The sequence below is a fragment of the Peromyscus eremicus genome, chromosome 5 (genome assembly GCF_949786415.1).
Source record: "Peromyscus eremicus chromosome 5, PerEre_H2_v1, whole genome shotgun sequence".
Classification (NCBI taxonomy): Eukaryota; Metazoa; Chordata; class Mammalia; order Rodentia; family Cricetidae; genus Peromyscus; species Peromyscus eremicus.
The window spans coordinates 73,485,879-73,505,361 of record NC_081420.1 but is presented as its reverse complement, the minus strand read 5'-3'; the positions used below and the strand labels follow the sequence as shown (position 1 = coordinate 73,505,361).

General features: G+C 41.8%; 1 protein-coding gene across 1 annotated transcript in view; it reads right to left on the bottom strand.

Annotated features, from left to right (window-relative positions):
- Pdss1 (decaprenyl diphosphate synthase subunit 1) overlaps nucleotides 1-6,891 on the bottom strand; it is a 43,205-nt gene extending 36,314 nt beyond the window's left edge. Inside the window, exons 1-3 of the mRNA XM_059263688.1 lie at nucleotides 6,623-6,891; nucleotides 1,117-1,181; nucleotides 566-686 (exon numbers count right to left, since the gene is read on the bottom strand). Of these exons, the coding sequence (XP_059119671.1) occupies nucleotides 566-686; nucleotides 1,117-1,181; nucleotides 6,623-6,751 (315 nt within the window). The 5' untranslated portion in view covers nucleotides 6,752-6,891. The remainder of the gene's footprint in view (nucleotides 1-565; nucleotides 687-1,116; nucleotides 1,182-6,622) is intronic.
- Nucleotides 6,892-19,483: the final 12,592 nt, after the last annotated feature.

Below are 19,483 nucleotides of genomic sequence, written 5' to 3'. Positions count from 1 at the left end.
TCACACACTGAAAAGGGTCAGAAAATCCACATGATATTTCACATGATAAGTTGAATGAAGAAAGTCATATTTGGAGTAGCTTAGCAATGGCATTCAGAATTAGATACTGCAGACAGTCACTGAAGTCACATACATATAAAGAAGGAAGGTTAGATGGCTCACTGAATAAGCACGTGCTTCCTGTACCTATTTTCTTAAGTTGTCCAACTCTGCAATAACATCTTTCCACACAGTAACATGGACTGCACCCTCCATACTGCCCAGCACCAGGCTGCACAGAGTTGTTGCTGAGGTAACATTTGAAACCTGATATATGCAAACTGAGTGGGCAATGGCATAATTTTTTTTTTCTTTTGCTTGTTATTTGATATAGGGTCTCATATAGAAGAAGCCTAGTCTAGCTTGGAACTCACTATGTTACCCTGACTAAAATTGAACTTGCAGTGGTCCTCCTGCCTCAGCTTCCCAAGTGCTGGGATTACAAGTGTGAGCCCCCATGAAATGGCTGTATGGTTTGCTTGTAAGTCTAAAATGTTACTAGGTTTCAGTAACATAAAACACTTACCTTTCTAATGTCTTCATACAGACCTTTCAAGTCTCTCCAGCCCAGTTTAAAAGGATCAACATATTTCTCACCACTCTGTATTTGACTACAACAGCACACTGCTGATGTCCTTTGATGAAACCTGAGGTGAGTGAAAATGCATGTCCTTTGATGAAACCTGAGGTGAGTGAAAATGCACATGACTCCATTTTTAAGTATTATATACACATGCATACTCATATGGTGGACTTGCTAGAAGAAATCAAACATGAATCTGAAAAGGTCATCATAATTTAGAAACACACAGAATTCTCATCTTGCTAGACAACACATCAATAGGTCATTTTAATGAACAGGACCTCGAGAGCCAACAGAGAAAGACTACACTATGTTCATTGTATTCTGAGTAGAACTCAAATTTTACTATATTCATATTTTTTTGAAATGGCAGAGATCATATAAAGCAAACTATCATGGCTTTTACTTAAACATATTAATCTGTTGGCTAAGAAAAATTAGAAGTTTCCTAGCAGTGATGCTCTTTGTAGCTCTAATACGAATTATAAACTTACTGTGATATACTATGCACATTTGGGAAGGCAGGTGTTAAAGTCTTCACTAGGCTAAAATAGGGCATCTGTAAAACAAAAGCATAAAAAATGATAAGAATATTCCTCTAAAACTATTCCCATAACTCACAACAACTGTGATCGTTTAGTCAGCCATTTATAAGAGGTTGTAAGCCTTAAGAGAAAAAGGGCAGTTAGAAGTTCCCTTCCTGGATTACGAAGGTAATACATGTCCTAGCAGAACACAGGAATCAGATGAAAGCAGGAGTCAGTCCTAGTGTTGCAGGAGGATCTCAAGTTCAAGGTTGATCTGGACAACAGTGAGTTCAAGGTCATCCTGAGCAACTTTTAGTGAGACCCTATCAAAAAAAAAAAAAAAAAAGAGCTAGGGAATGCTCAGTAGAAGAATAGTTAGCTAGTTCTCAAGAGGCTGTAGGCTAATCTCCAGCACTGACAAAACAAAACAAAAAGCAGAAAATAAAAAACCTCTGTAACAAAACATCCATTCTTCTAAAAGCTGGGTCCATATCTATTCCTAAACCAGAAGAGTAGCAGCAAAACAATTCCTTCCGTTTAACCAAGCCTGGTCACAGAACAGGGAAAACTGGAATATCTTTGAAATTCTCAAAACACACAGATGCCAAAAGCTAATGGGGGATGGTTAGGAAAAGATTTTAACATTAAGGAAGGAATTGACATTTACACAAAAGCTGCCTATGTTATTGTTCTTACACATATTTGGATATAGTGCTTCTGGGCAAGTGATGTTTAATAAACAAACGGACTGGGAGTACAGCCCAATGGCAGAACATGTGTTTTGCACAACACAGACAAACCACCACCAACCTCAGGGGCATTTTGATAATATAATCAAAGATCCAACCATCACCTGGGCATGGAAGGGTACACCTGGAAACCAAGCACTTGGAGGCCAGGGGAGCATGTGGACCACAAGTTCAAGGTCAGCCTGGGATACTTAGAAAGACTCAGAGAGAATATCAAAGAATTATAGTAGACCACCTTTAAACAATTCAGAGATGGTAACAAATACTGAGTCTAACAATATCACTATTCTTTAAAGATTTTTTTGAGATTTATTGTTACCTTATGTGTGTGAGTGTTTAGTCTGCATGTATGTATTACAGTTTATAAGGTCATATAGGGATATAATAAATTTGTGCCACAGGCATAGGAACATCTGATGTTGGTATTTCCCAACAAATAAATGACTGAGGACTTCCTCAGTTTCCAGAGAACAGTTAGGGTAAAGGACGTTCCCATACCTCAGACGTTGTTTTTCTGAAGACAAAGGTTATGCTTTATATAACCCTGAACATGCTGAGCTGTGAAGCAGGCTTCTCTTCTGAACTGTAAACTCCTAACTGTTATCAAAGGAGCTACGATAATAAAAATGAACCTTGTCATGCACATTACATTCAAGTGCTCAGCTGCCTTGAGTTCCCTGGTTTCCCACCTTGGTTCTTCTGGAATTAATCAGGAGGCAACTTGCCCAACTTGAACCAGTGTGTCTATGCACCACATATGTGCAGTGCTGAGGAGGCCAGAAGAGGGTGTTGGAAGTCCTTGGAACCCTTTGGAACTGGAGTTACAGGCCATGTGGATGCTGGGGATTGAACCCAGGCCCTTTGGAATAGTGGTCAGTGCTCTTAAGCACTGAGCCATCTCTCTAGCCCCATATATTACTATTCTTAACGACAGGACAAAAGCATTTAAAAAACTATTAACTATTTACAAATCTAATCTGGTAAAGGCTTTTATATAAAGTGTGTGAAGAAAGCTTCTTGGCAAAAAGAATGAATGTGAAAATAAAACATGTGTGCTTCTTAAAGTCTTATGTTTTAAAGCCATTTTCCCCCACAGAGCCTCACAACTACTGTTTTGTTTATTTCGAGACAGGGTCTCACTATGTATCCCAGGCTGGCCTTGAACTCACAGGGTTGCTGAGATTAAAGGCATACCCACACCTGGCCACAACCACCTTTTAAAAGTTACATTTATTCATCATATACTTTGTGTGTAAATCTGTGTGTGTATATGCACATGCCATGGCAGATGTGTGGAGGTCAGAAGACAACTTGACGGAGTAAGTTCTCTCCTTCCACCATGAGGATCAAACTCAGGTGGTCAGGCTTGGCAATTGGACACCTTTACCCAGAGTTACCTAATCAGCCCACTTATTTTTGAAGTTAGAAAACTTAGATTCCAGAAAAGTCAAGCCTGAAGAACTGACTTACAAGCATGACTACAGTTACAAGCAAGTAACCTCAGAACTGTATGCACTGTCATCTCATCAAAAATCTCTACGTAAGCACAGACACACAACAGGGTTTAGAAACATGTAAGCCAGTGGGTAAAGCAGTGATTTTGAACCAAACAAGGTTGTGTGTATGTGTGTTGTGTGTATGTGTGTTGTGTGTGTGTGTCTTACTTTAGTTACTTATTTTTGGTATTATTTTCTGATTTTGCTTGACTGAAATATATTGCCTTACCTATATTAAAAGAACAGAAAATGCTGACTTAGCCAAGCAGTAGCCAAGAAAACTGAGGTCTGTTGTTTCCACTACAGCATTCTAGCTATTCATTATATCTAAGTCATGAAGAGTATTTATGACCTACAGGTAACTGTAATGTCCCCCAAACACAGCAATAGTTCTCTCCCTTGATTTCATCATTATAGAACAGTCCACACTGCCCCCCCCCCCCCCCCCCCCCCCCCCCCCGCCTTTCTGGGATAGAGGTTTTGATATGCAGCACAAGCATCATTCTGCCTAGAGAGTGACATCTTGATGGCAGAGTTACAACTATTCAATTTAAGACCTAAAGACATTCCTCTAAACTGGTATAAAAACGTTAAAATTGCATGATTAATGCATGGTATCCTTTGTCAATATGTAGCTTAAAGACTGTTAGTTGTACAGTCTTTAGAGAACAGAGCTTGGTGCAAATAACAAAAATTTCTGGCTGGGTTACTTTGTGACATCTTTCTATCCACAATTATTCACAGAAAGATGCTGAATCTTAGAGAGTAGAGTATTGTAAACTACTCAGCTGGGAATACAATATACAGCATACATTTATTTTTATTTACTTTGCAATACTGGGGCTCAACCTAGAACTTTGTCAACGTAAGACAAATGTTCTACTGTAAATGGATGTTTCCTGTCCCGACCACCTGGTTCTAAATAACCAACTCAGAGGCTGAACATGAATTATGAATACTCAGGCTTATTACTAACTAGCTCTTACATTTTAAGTTAACCCATATTCCTTATTTACTCTCTGCCACATGTCGGCACCTTTATTAGCATGGCACACTCATCTCCTGCTCCCTCTGCATCTGGCTGGTGACTCCTGACTCCATCCTCCTTCTTCCCATCATTCTCAGTTTGGCTTTCCCACCTAACTTCCTGCCCAGCTACAAACTGTCAGCTTTTTATTAACCAATGAGAGTAATACAAACTCATAGTCTAGAAAAGGATTGTTCCACAGTAATACATACTCACAGTGTAGAAAGGATTGTCCCTACCACTGAACTACAACTCTCAGCTCCACAGAAAAATTTAAGATAGTATTTATTCAATTACTCCCTCAGCTCCACAGCAAAGATTTAAGACAGTATCTGTTCAATTAAATTGTATTCTGTATTCTACTCAGAGCTACCTCAGGGCAGCATTTCCACAGGGAGATAATCATAGTATTTATTAAAATGAGGCTGTGCAACCAGTTCTGTGGCTCACTGATGGTATCAGTGAAAACAAATTTTCCTTTTCCGATTCTATTCCCTCTTTTCTATCACTCTCTTTGAAAGTCAACTCTGTCCCTTAAGATCTACTTATTTTTTTTTTTTTAAAGGTCTCATATATCCCAGCTTGGCACTGAACTCACCAGGTAGTCAAGGATTACCTTGGATTACCTTGAACTCCTGATTCTTCCACCTATCTGCCAAGTGCTGGCAGTACAGGCCTAGCTAAGAATTGACTTTTTAAAATAAGAGAACATGTTCAATATGAATCAAAGACATGGTCACTCAGGTCTGAAATCCCGGCACTGAACTAGGGTGGAGAGCTAAAGTTGGCTTAATTATTGTTGCTCTTTGTTAAGGTCTGTAATCCTTGAGTGATCAGAAGTAACTAGAGCATTCATGCCTGAAGCAAACAGCTGAATTCTCAAATACTTGTAGTGGAAAATATTAACACATGAACATGTTGGCACCATCAGTTAGGCTCTCCTTTTGCTCAAGGAGACAGATATGGAAGCGAATGACAGATTCTTAGCAGAAAAGAACCCTTCCATGGATGAGGTTTCCTGATGAATCAATCAATCTCTCTCTCTCTCTCTCTCTCTCTCTCTCTCTCTCTCTCTCTCTCTCTCTCAAACAGCTAAGATCCAGTGGCATCTTGTGGTGGATGCCACTCTTCAAAACATGTCTGCATCTATGGCGATCAACACCAAGACCCAAACTCTCCCTATATGCCCTCTTTCTCTTATATATATCATCCTTTCTATTTAAACCGGTTTGCATTTTTCTCGCCAAATTCTTTTTTAGATAATTTGTTATATGCATCCACTTTAGTACAAAGCAGACATTTATAAATGCTACATATTTCATATTGGTAGTGTTTGATAAACATATTGACAAATGAAGCATAACAAATCTTTCTAAAATCACAAGCTCGAATTTAAGGGGTGGGTTCTTTGTAGATGAAAAGTGAACCCTCATACAATTGCTGTGCGGCTGGAATGGTCTCCAAAACCCAAATTGGAAAAAACAAAAACAAAAACAAAACCCTAACTTCAAAAGTCAGTCTGAGGATGTTGCCCGGTAATGCCAATGGCACGGGCTGAGCGCACTCACACAGAACCAGAGAGCTATTTACAGCGCTAATCCGACCGGGAGAAAAAGTGAAACCGGGGTCAAATGCAGTAGGGGAGGATTTCAAGGAATCACTCTTAGACTGACTGAGAATGATTTTACGTCAACGAAGTCATAGATCTCTCGTGCCACCCTCCGGCTCCTCCGGCTCCTTCTAAGTGTCCTTCCAGCGCCTTTCAGGTGTGCTTTGCCTCCTAAGCACCTGCAGCACTGAAGTCAGGTCCACCCTAGTTAGCATCAGCCTTTCGTCGCCTCACACCCCTTCGGAATTCTGAGGCTAACTGGACCTGAAATCCGAAATTGCGAGCAGAGGTCCCCTTGGCTCTGGTTGTCTTCGCGGAAGGAACTGAGTCGTCCCGACACACCCCGGTCTCTATGATTCACAGGGCTGCGCTCCGCCGTTCCCCCCACCTCAGCCCCAGTGTCCGCTGGGTGCCCGGGCAGCTGCTCCGCACTTCGGGCCCCGCGACTAGTCCCGCTCCCCCGACATCCCTCCCAGGGGACACAGCGGCCCAGGCCCCGGTGCACGTGCGCGTCCTCCCATTCATTCGGTCGCCGGCTGTCATTGGCACGGTGACCTCTACGCCACGGGCAGCGCGCACGTCCCGGCCTCACCTGCGCGCGGGTGTCCGAGGCGGCGCGCGTCCCGAGCGGCCCCGCACGGCTAGGGCGTTCCGGCCGCGGGCTCCCGGCCGCCGGCCTCCAGGAGCAGCCCCGCCGCCAGCACCACCAGCGCGTAGCCATAGCGCGAGTCTGAAAGTCGCGGCGGGCGGTGGCTCCGCCTCTGCCCCAGGCCCGGACCCGGAGCCGGAAGCTGGGTACCGGAAGCCTGCGGCCGCACCTTGCTCCCTTCTAGTCCCGCTGCGCGGTCGCCCGCTCGCTTGGACTCTTCTCGAAGCCGCTCGCTTCGGCCCGTAGCCGCGTCCGCTTTTAACCAGACATGTGCGTCCGAATTGTTGTCCTACGCGCGACAAAGTGTGCAGAAATCGGGTTCCGGTCCCGGCTCACCCCGAGGCTATGGGACTTGCCAAGTTCCCAGTCAACTTTTGCACTCCCACTCGGAATGCCAACTTTGTGTAATTAGTCTACCTTGAGGGTTATTGTGAAACAAGCTAAGTTGGCCTCCTCCTTCGGCCTTTCGACTCTTCTGAAAGCCTTAGAGAGATGTATACTTTGACAGTTTTGTTCACGCCTGGATATGTGAGACCCACTATTGGGTGTAATGAAAAAGGGTTTTGTTGTTGTTGTTGTTGTTTGTTTTTAATACAGACTCGCCGTGCAGACCACATTGGATAGGCTTCATGTAGATCAGGTTGGGTTCAAACTCACCATCCTTCTGCCTCAGCCTTATGATGCTGAAGTTAACAACACTCCCCTCTATGCCCAACACTTTCATGGAATGATTATACATGCTCATAATTATCCCCCATAATCTTACACCGGAGTCAATGAGAGGCAATGCAAACAGTCCCCATGTTGACTCCTAGGAAGAAATAAACCAGTTGCACTTTTCTGAATTATATTTTTTTTCTTGTTTTGTGCCACACTTAAAGAATGTCAACCCTAAAGTTGAGCACATTATTTTCATATTAGGTTTCTGTTTAAAATGAGGTTATACACGTATGTAATTGTCAAAGAAAAAGAGAAAAAAGTTGACTGTGTAGAAGTAGTACAGTGTTTTCCCAGCATGCACACAACCTGGATTCCATTCCAACACCACAAAATGAATGAATGAATGAATGAATGAATGAGTGAGTGAGTGAATTAAATAATCCAATAGGTAAATTTTGTCAAGATAAGAGTGTGGCAATACTGCAGGTGGTGCACGTCTTTAACCCGAGCATTCGGGAGGCAGAGGCAGGCAGATCTCTGTGAGTTCGAGGCCAGCCTGATCTACAGAGCGAGACCCAGGGCAGGCACCAAAGCTACGTAGAGAAACCCTGTCTCGAAAAACCAAAACCAAAACCAAAAAAAAAGGGGTGGGGTGGGGTGGCAATAAAGAGACCCTTAGCCAAACATCAGGCAGAGCTCTGGGAATCCTGCAGAAGAGGGCGAGGAAGGATTGTAGGAGCCAGAGGGGTCAAGACACCACAAGAAAACTGCCCACAGAATCAACTAACCAGCTGTTGTTTGTTTTTGCTCTTTTTTGGGGGCCCGCCACCCAGCTCCCAAATAAATCGCACACGGAGTCTTATGAATTACTTATGAATACCTGGCCTTAGCTTGGCTTAGTTTCTAGCCAGCTTTCCTTGTCTTAAATTATCCTGTCTACCTTTTGCCTCTGGGCTTTTCCCAATCTCTTGTGTAAATCTTACTCTTACTCCATGGCTTGCTGTGTAACTGGGTGGCTGGCCCCTAGATTCCTCCTCCTTTTCTGGCTCCTAGATCTTAGATCTCTCCTCCCAGTTTTCTCCTTCTATTGATTCTCTCTGCCTGCCAGCCCCGCCTATTCTTTCTCCTGCCTTGCTATTGGCTAGTTCTTTATTAGGCCATCAGGCAAAGTAACACAGCTTCACAGCATTAAACAAATGCAACATAAACAAAAGTAGCACACTTTAAAATATTCTACTACAACCAGCGCTCTTAGGGGCTCATAGAGACTCAATCACAGAGCCTGCCTGGGTCTGACCTACATCCTCTGCATATATGTTATGGTTGTGTAGTTTGGTGTTCCTGTGGGACTCCCAACGGGGCGGGGAGGGGGCTGTCTCTGATTGTTTTGCCTACTTTTGGGAACTGGTTCCTCCTAGTAGGTTGCCTAGCCCAACCTTAATATGAGTGGATGTGACTGATTTTATTATAACTTGATATGCCATGTTTCATTATCCCTGGGAGGCCTGCCCTTGTCTGAAGGGAAAGGAGGAGGAGTGGATCTGGGAGAGAAGGTAAGTGTGTGTATGTGAGAGGGAGGGTGAGAGGAGAGGAAGGAGGAGAAACCACAGTCAGGATGCAATACAGGAGAGAAGAATAAATTTTAAAAAAAGACAATGTAGCAATAAACACTTTCATTGTTATTTTGACAATGCTCTAACCAGTAGTATATTGTTATTGGCCATTTTTGTTCCCATTAGGGAAACAGGAATAAAGCCACAGGAGGAAGGATAGCAATCCATAATTCTACCGTGCATTTTTCATGTAGAGATTAGTTCGCCAGATTAAAAGAAAAGCCCTGGCTCTTAAAAAGTGGTGATATAAGTGAAAGAGCACTTTCCTAGTTAGGGAAAGGTCCGGGGTTGGATCCTCAGCCCTAATACAAACACAAACTCTCACAAAGTTGTAGTATGAGAGATGCAAAATTAACTAGGGAATAGAGGTGAAGTCATTTAAGGCCTCTGACACTATTGTGTAGCTAAACTCTAACAACTAATAATCTACCAATAGGACATGCAGAATTCATAGATGATTTCTCTGACCCAACTAGGCCAGTCAGGAGAGGGTAGTAGATCCTGGAGCAGTTGTTTGGGAGCCATAGGACACAGGTGCTGTGAACTGAATTGGGGTCTATAACATATAAACCTAACATGAAATATGAAAATAATGTGTTTAGCTTTAGAGCTAACAGTTTTAAATGCAAGTGTGGTGCAGAACAAGAAAAAATAGGATTCACAAATTTGCAGGTGGTATATTTGTTCCTAAAAGCCAGCGTTTGGGGGACATAGTAAGTTTCTTGAGCCTCCCTATGCTTGTATTGTCTATAACTGACTCCTTATGTTTGTAGGATTGTGGGGTCTTGTGCACAATCTAGAAACAACTCTGACCTTTTGTCAGTGCACTTGTACAAACAAGTAACCGTCGGGTAAAAATGAGTGCAATATGTGATGAAAATATTTTCAAAATTGTCATTTTTAGTTTTGGAGGGTTGGTTATACTTCTAGACATTTTGTTGCCATATTGACGATAGTGCTGAAGTATGCTGGTAGGTCTGATAGCCAAAGAAAGATTATAAACATAATACTACATAACATTACATATATGTCTTGGTTCAAGCATTCCATGAAACATTCAGATGTTATTAGGTAAAAGATCAATGAATTATCAACATCCCTCTGCCTAAAAAATGCTAATGCCTCACTTCTGATGTCATTTTTGCATTCATGTACACAGAGATATAATGGAATGACTTGAAATACATTAAAATGTTAGCATGATCTCTTTTAATGGTACATATTTTCATCTGCTTACTTTTCTTCATTTGTATATATATTTTTACAATAAATGTATTCCTTATCAGAAGTAGGAAACATTTTTAAATGAATGTAGTATTTGCTTATATTTAAATTATGTTCATTTTTCTGGGACAAGGTCAGACTGGCCTGGAACTTGGAACTCCTGATTCATTTTCCCTAGTGCTTGGACTGCAGATATGCGTCACTACTCTTCACTTGTATAACTTTTTTAAAAAGGAAATTGTTATTACTTTAATTATATATGTATGTGTGTGTGTGTGTGTGTGTGTGTGTGTGTGTGTCCCCATGTGTGCACATGAGTGCAGGTGCCCAGCAGGCTGGAAGCACTGGAGGTCCTGGGCCTGAAATTACACATGCAGGTGTAAACTACCCAAGAAGTAACCAGACTCAAGTCCTATGTAAGAACACTGAGTCCTCTTCACCACTGATTTGTCTTCCAAGACCCTCTCGCATTACTTTTGAAGCATAGTCATAATGTGGATGTTTTCCAGTATTTACATATAATGGAAAAAAGAAGAAAGAGTTCTCCTTTTTAAAGTTTCTTTCTTTTGACACTTCTATTTAAAAATTTTGTTCAAGCCCTTCTCCCTGCTCCTGCCTGTGAGGTGGGCTCGCTCCCGGTCAGATCAGAGGATGACTTCAGCTGTCTACTCCGTTCTGTATTCGTGAGTGTATTTCCTCAATTTATCTTAATAAATTGTTATCCATTTAAAAAAATTTTGTTCAATATATTTTTATCATATTCTTTCCCCTACCCCAACTTCTCCCAGCTCTTCCCCACCTCCCTACTCACTCAACTTCATGTTTTTCTTTCTCTCTCTAAAATAAAAAGCCGAGAAATACAACAAAACCCATGAAAATTAAAACAGACAAACAGAAAAAATAAATAAGACGCAAATGTCTGCTACGGGATGTCTTTCTGTATGCTATGAATATATATTGCTCCCATTGGTTAATAAATAAAGCTGCATTGGCCTATGGCAGAGCAGGATGGAGCCTGGCAGGAAATCCAAGAGAGATAGAGAGAAGAAAGATGGAGATAGGGGGAGACACGCCGAGCTGCCACCAGGAGAAGCAAGATGCGAGAGAACAGGTAATGCCACAAAGCCACATGGCAAAATATAGGTGAATAGGAATGTGTTGAGTTAAGTTGTAAGAGCTAGCCAGCAAGAAGCCTGAGCCATAGACCAAATAGTTTGTAATTAATATCAAACCTCTGGATGATTATTTTATAAGCTGCTGTGGGCTAGGTGGGACACAGGAAAAATTCTGGCTACAAATGTCAGCAGATATCAATTACAAATAGCATATTGGTTAGGGGTGGGACTCTGTGTCCACTTCCCCTTCTCAATGCTGAGAGCTGGTCTGGTTTGAACCTGTGCAGGTCTTAGGCATGCTGACACAGTCTCTGTGAGTTCACATGTGCCTCAGTCCTGTTTTGTCTGGAAACTGCTGCTTCCTTGGAGTCATCTACCACCTCTGACTCTTAAAATCTTTGTACCTCCTCTTCTACATAGATCCCTTAGTCTTGAGGGAAGGGATGTGATAAAGACACCCCACTTAAGACTGAGAGCTCCAAAGTCTCTCACTCTCTGCACATTGCCCAGCTGTGAATCTCTGTGCCACCTACTGTAAGAAGAAGTTTCTGTGATGAGGACTGAGCAAGGCACTGATCTATGGGTACAGCAGTGTGTCACTGGAAGTCATTTTGTTGCTATGTTCCTTTAGCAGAATTTCAGTAGACTCATGATTTATCTAGACAAGCTAGCAGTGTCAAGTGTGAGTTCTGTCTCATGGGATGGACCTTAAGTTAAAAATAAAGTTGGTTATTCCGAATAATATTTATACCACTACTGCACCAGTATATCTTGCAGACAGGTCACTGTTGCAGGTCACAGGGTTTCTAGCTAGGTGATACAGATTCTTCTTCTTCTTTTTTTTTTTTTTTGTATATATATTTGAGACAGGGTTTCTCTGTGTAGCTCTTGGAGCCTTTCCTGGAACTCACTCTGCAGCCCAGGTTGGCCTCAAACTCACAGAGATCCACCTGCCTCTGCCTCCCGAGTGCTGGGATTAAAGGCATGCACCACCACTGCCTGGCTGGTGATACTGATTCTTAATTTTATTACTTAATTTTGTCACGGTGACAAAAATAATTGGCAGAAACAACTCATGGAAAAAGAGCTTGCCTTGCCTCACGGCTTCAGAAATTTCAAGTCCATGATACGCAGGGGGAGGTGAGGCACAGTCACTTCCCATCGCAGTGGACCAGAAAGTCCAGAGTAGAGAGCACTACAGGCTTCAAAAGTCCACCCCTTGCAACTTGTTCCGCCAACCAGGCCCATCACCTACAAGATCACAAACATTTCAGATTCAAACTGTAACGCTCCTGATGAGGAAATATTAATATCTTTTGGGAAGAGGTTTATCCTTGCAATTTTCTTCGACCAGGACTCTCTTTTGAAACACTATTACAAGATTTTTTTTCAACCCTTAGGAAAATTCTGGAGATCTTTTGGACTTGGATCTATCTGTCTCAGAAACAGATGACTTAATCCAGGTTGTAAGTGGCAGAAACACAGTGGTTGGTTCTGTTCCATTGGTTCACTGATATGGCAGCCACCAGGTGAGATCTGTGGCATTATTGCCTGTGCACAGGTAAAATTGTTGGTGGATATGCTGTCCTGCAAAATTATTTTGCACTAATTTCCCTGCTATTAGCATATTAAGACACCAACAAGATATGTATAGAAGAATATCATTGCAACATACTTATGATTAACTACTGTCATTTCTTGCTGGAATAAGGTTAGAACTGCGCTTTTTAAATGTGGGATAGGATGTAGCTCAAGGACAAGGCACTTGCTGAGGATGTGGGAGGCCTGGGGTTTGATCCTCAGCACTGCAAAACCAGTAAACAGCCAATCTCTCTCTGTCTCTCTTTCTCTCCCTCTCTCTCCATATAGAGGATGAAGTTAAACTTCTGATTTTTCTACCTTGGGCTCCCAGGTGTTTGAATTACAGGAGTGTGCTACCACCCCCCACTACAACTAAGCTTTTAAAAATGGAACTAGAAAAGTTGAGATAGCACAAAGTAAGATTTCTGTAAATTATTTCTAGAGAACTTAACAAAAGATTTAGCCCAAAGCCAAGTAGCATAATGTGAAAGCCACAGAATGACAAACATATTATGATTTTGTCAGAATAATTCTACAACAAAGTTGTAAAACTGCTGGAATCGCAGCAAATCTAGATTCACCGGGGTCATGGGTAGTGGGTGATTTAGCAATCTGTAAGCAATTAAGGCACGCTGTTGAAATGAATCAAAGTCTTGACAAGTTCAAGATGTGGTATCTGAACTAGAAAAGAAGTGGGATTCCAAAGACAATTCCATAGTCAATTGTTAGGTTTTCTGTGACTTCTCTGAAGGAACCTGTAGGTTTTAGGTAATGCAGGGTCCCAGGACCCACAGTAAAGTTTAACAAGGTTGGTGTTAAGTATTAAACTAGGAGGTATGTGGAAAGTGCTTCTGTCAGGGATTATAATAATTATTACATCAGCCTGTGGTTTGTTGGGTTACTTAATTCCTTGTTTTTTTGTTTTGTTTTTTTCAAAATCCTGAAGGCTAAGAAGCAAAGTAATTCAAGCTACTAGAATTGGAAATGAAGAGCCAGTCATGGTGCCAGGCATGCCTGCCTTTAAAAACTGAAGTTCACTTATGTTTTCTTGATTGAGATTATTTCATGATTGTTACAGTCCTAAAACGGTATAATATATTCTCAATTTTAACAAAATAACCTCAGCTATAAAAACTGCTACCAAAGCTCTAAAAGTAAGAGTAGTTGACATAAAACTTGCCTATTTCAGCTTTCATTTGAAATGTGGGCAGATTAGCTTGGGGATGGAAGAGACTACCTTTTTGGAATTTATGTGAACAGGTGCCACACGTGGTTCCCATATAATAGCTTTCTTTTATACATCAACCTGAACCCTCTAATCTTCTAGGTAAATTTTTTTTTCAAAAAGGAAGGTTTTTACTTTCACATAGTAAAATTACAGATAACAAAACAGTTATCAAGCAAGAATTACAGTTATAATATCTAGTCTATTTATAATAACTAGTCTATTTGGCAAAATTAAAGAAGATATCCTATCTATCTTATATTTGTGAGTCTAAGGTTTCATATCTAACTTATCTTTTATCATAACTAAGGAAAATTATAACTATCTCTAGTCTTTACATCAAAGACCTCAAAAGGATATAATGTTACCTGAGAAATGAGAAAAGGACCCAAGCAGCTTTCAGGAGTCTTGTGAGAATAGACAGAGACAGCTGGCAGCCTGGGCAGTCATCCAAAGTTCTTCTGTAAAGTTGGGGCATCTGTCTTCAGCCCACAGGCCTAGAGTCTCTTGGTCACTTTTCTCAGTGTCCTGTAGAATTTCTGGCAGTTTCCTCTGCAAAACAGGAACCTGAAGGACCATTTTGCCAAGCAAAGTTCAGTGGTCACCTTCCTATGGGTCCTGAATGTCCAACATTCCTGGTTTGAATTCTTGAAAAAGCTACTTGCCTGTGGCCTTGTGGGCCCCAGGTCAGACCCGAGCTACCCTCGCCCGGCTAGCTCAGTTGGTAGAGCATGAGACTCTTAACCTCAGGGTCATGGGTTCGTGCCCCACGTTGGGCGCCATTTGTAGCTGGAGTTTTTTCTCTGAGTCCCGCCAAGCCCCGGCAGTTCAACAGCACACTTATAAAATAAACACACAGATGCTTATATTATTTACAAACTGTATGACCACAGCAGGCTTCTTGTTATCTAGTTTTTCTATCTTAAATTAACCCATTTCTATAAATCTCTACCTTGCCACATGGCTCATGGTTTACTGGCAACTTTACATGTTGCTTTCATGGCGGCGGCTGACAGTGTCTCTGACTCAGCCTTCCACTTCTCAGAATTCTTCTCCTCCTTGTCCTGCCTATACTTCCTCCTGCCTTGCTGCTGGCCAATCAGTGTTTTATTTATTAACCAACCAGAACAACACATTTGATATATAGAACATCCCACAGCAACAGGGTAAAAGCCAGAGCTTGTTCAAGAGACCTCATACTCTGGGTGTGGTATGGTAATATCTTTACATTCTTAATAATACTTGATGTAGCCTTAGTTACAAATGAAATCCTAAACATTTCTGTATTCAGTTCATTTATTTTATCATGTGCACATGTATGGCCAGTGTGCATGTGGCATTTAGAGGACAACTTGGGGGAGTTGGTTCTTTCTTTATGCCACAGGGGACCCGGGGACCAAACTCCCATTGTTGGTTTGGCAGCAAGTGCCTTTACTTTCAGACCCATCTCTTTGGCTCACAAATGGAAATCTTTAAAAGTGTATTTCCTGTAGAATTGGCGATGGCACAGCAGCACTCCTTCCTCCAGTGAGAGAATGTCTGTGTAGTGAGGCTGCTGTGCAATCAACACCTTGGGATCTGACAAGCAGGGCTTCAAGATAATCTCCTCAGTTTCAGGGATGGATCGCCCAGAAATGCATCAGTAAATGTGGTGGTGGCACATGCCTTTATTCCTAGCACTCTGGAAGTAGAGGCAGGAGGATCTCTGTGAGTTTGAGGCCAACCTGGTCTACAGAGTGAGTTCCAGCACAGCCAGAGCTGTTACACAGAGAAACCCTATCTTAAAAAAACAAAACAAAACCATCACTAACTAGCTAAATAAAGTTGTTTTGAATAGAATAGTAATCACAGATATGACAAAGTCATCTGTACTGTTATATGTAGGAGTATATATTATGTTTAGGACTTTGTAGCACTACTCAGAAGTTTTGAATTATAAAATCATGATGTGATAAATAATGATAAGAGTAGAGAAGTAAGTTCATGTCCCGTTCTCTAAGGTTTTCACTCATAACACCTTTGTAGCAATTCTTTCAGGCATTTTCCTATGACATACAGATATGAGAGACACTACCTACAAAGCCCCAAAAACACAACTGAAAGATGAGCGAGGCTCCCGACATTGCTATGATATACAGACATATCCTGCACCCCCTCCAACACTTCTGAACAACAAACAAGGGCCGCACTCCCCATAGTGCTGATATTCCAGTGAGCGAATTAGATTACAGGTACGTGTTTTACTTTTTTTTTTTATTATAGCCTTTGAAAATTAATTTATCAATTTTCACTAGTCTTGTTCTAAGCAATATATGCTTTGTTTTATCCTTTTATTCTTTGAACATTTTATAGTGTATATAATATGTCATGGACAGATCTTCCTGTAGCTAGAGTTTTCCTGCCTGGCCCACGGTCAAGGCAAATCTCTCTCACCCACCAGTCCCACAGCCACTTAGACCCAACCAAGTAAACACAGAGACTTATATTGGTTACAAACTGTATGGCCGTGGCAGGCTTCTTGCTAACTGTTCTTACAGCTTAAATTAATCCATTTCTATTAATCTATACCTTGCCATATGGCTTGTGGCTTACTGGCATCTTCACATGCGGCTTGTCATGGTGGTGGCTGGCAGTGTCTCCCTCACCCAGCTTCCTGTTCTCTCTATTCTCCTCTCTGTTAGTCCCGCCTATACTTCCTGCCTGGCCCCTGGCCAATCAGTGATTTATTTATTGACCAATCAGCAACACATTTGACATACAGACCATCCCACAGCACTTCCCCTTTTCTTTTCTTAAAAAGGAAGGTTTTAACCTTTACACATCTCCAAAGTCAGCTTGGTATATTTGGGCATTTGGGCGTAGCTTCTCTTACTACTTCCTGCTGGAGGGGGGTGCTGTATCTTATGTGGACACAAAGAATATTTTAGGATTATGGAGTAGTCCATGAGGGTGTATCGTCTGAGCCAGTTGCCTTGAAACGGTTCTGGATGTTGGATCATCTGGGCCATGGTGTCATCGGAGACCTTTCAGGTGGTCTTGGCTGGTCAAACCTGATGTATCTTAATCTGGAACAAATCCATAGCCTCTGGCTTTCTGTGGAAATAAAAGCAGAACCTCCTTTCCAAAGCAACATATCTTTACATCCAAATTTTGAAATCAGGGTACCTTTAAAATATACATTTTGGCATAACTTAACAGCTTTTGTAATCAAATGTTTTTCTTCAGTTATGAATATCAAAGAGAACATAATCCAGATTCTCTGTGTGGTAGCCATCTTTATGTGGCTTATTTTTTTATATTAGCTTGAGCCTATTGCTTTAAACTGCAGCCTTCTATGCCTGAAACAGCGCTGTTGCTATGGCTGCTGGCTCCGCCCACTTCAGCTTCCCAACATGGCGGTGGTACTTTTTCCACCAGCTTTGGGAGCCATCAACTCTCAGAAATAGTAGGTCTGTGCTTCTATCAAAGCAGCGTGTAGCCCAGAAACCTCTTTTTTTTTTTTTGTACTAGCAAAGGCTAAATCCACCACACAGCTTAATATGCCACTTGCAGAGGCCTCATTCCCGCCATACTGCAGGTCGAGCATGCACACCAGGAACCTGCCATAGTAGCTCTAACACGCAGAAAGCCGCTAGCTTGAAAGAGACAACTAGGAGCTATTTTCAGCTCCGTTTTAGAATCTTTTTACTCAGGCTTTAGGTGGAAACTCTTGCCAACACGTTGGGTGCCATCTTCCCTCCAACAGCCCTGCCTCCCCACTATACACTTCACTCTCTGTCTGTCTGACTGTCTGTCTGTCTGTCTCTCTCTCTCTCTCTCTCTCTCTCTCTCTCTCTCTCTCTCATCATCGTGTCTTCTAATTTGTTTTTGTTTTAAATTTTTGACCCACTGAATCCAGGTAGTACTATGTTTATGCACACAGGTGTTGGGTCATCCACTGGGACATGGGCAGCCTGCCACAGTCACCTACCCTCAAGGAAAAGTGACTCTCTTTCAACAGCCACCAACTTCCTCTAACTCCTTGGCTAGGGGTGGGGCATCAGGAGCCTCTCTTCCTTCCTTGTTGGGAATTTTAAAATAGAATATCTTTTATTTATTCTTTTATAATTTCACACATGCAAACAACATATCTTAATCATATACAATCCCAAATATCCCCCACCCCTCAGGCACCCCAACACACCCGCTTCCAGATCCTTTCCTTTTACTCTTTTTTTCTTTCTTTCTCTCTCTCTAACTTTCTTTCTCTCTCTCTTTCTTTCTCTCTCTCTTTCTTCCTTTTTCTTTCTCTCTTTCTTTTCTTTCCTCTCTCTCTCTCTCTCTCTCTCTCTCTCTCTCTCTCTCTCTCTCTTCCTTTTTTTCCCGTTAATAACCCTCTAAATGTAATCAGTGCTCCCTGTCGGTATGTTGACAGTCTTGACTGGATCTCATGTGGGCAGCCACAGCTGCAGTGAGTTCATGGCAGTGAGTTCATGGTCTGTTGGCCATGTAGGCCGGTGAGACAGCATTTCACAGCAATCTCTCATATCCTCTAGCTCCTACTTTCTTCCCAAACTGCCCGACAAAATCAACCTAAGAGAAGAAGAGCTCATTTGGGGCCTGGTTTCCAAGGTGTCAGCTCTCATGGCAGGGAAGACACACAGAAGAGAGCACCTAGGACAGCCTGGAAACAGGAGGAGGCCTTCAGAGGGATGCCAGAGAAATGAGATTCCCAAGGGCCTGCTCCCTCCAACGAGCTAGATCCCGTCTCCTCAGATTTCCAGAACTTACCAAATAGCCCCACAAGCTGGAGATCAAGTATTTAAAAACATGAACCTGTGAGGACATTTTATATTTCCATCACAGAAATCATACCTCCTTCTTAGTAACTGATGGACTAAACAGGATATATATGAGGATTTAGAAGATTTGAGAGACCTGTATAAAAAACTTGTTTTAAAGAACAAATATATAATAATCCACACACAAGGCACATGTGAACTACATATAACAATTGACCAAATATAAAGGCATAAAATTTCTCAATAAATTTCAATGGCTCAATTATTGAATTTTATAATTTTAATATCATAGCATCCATCATTTCTATGGTGAAATGGAATACACAAAACATGTAGCAAAGGCTTGAATGTGTATTTCTCCCTTTGAAGACTTATTGTAAAAATCCTATTTTAGGGGCTGGAAAGATGGCTCAGTGGTTAAGAGCAATTCCTGTTCTTGAAGAGGAATTTAATTCCCAACACCCATATTGGGTGGCTCATGACTGCCATGATTGCCTGTAATTCTGGCTCCTGGGGATCCAACACCCTCTTCTGACTTCTATGGGTAACCACATGCACACTCATACACACACACACACACACACACACACACATACACACACACA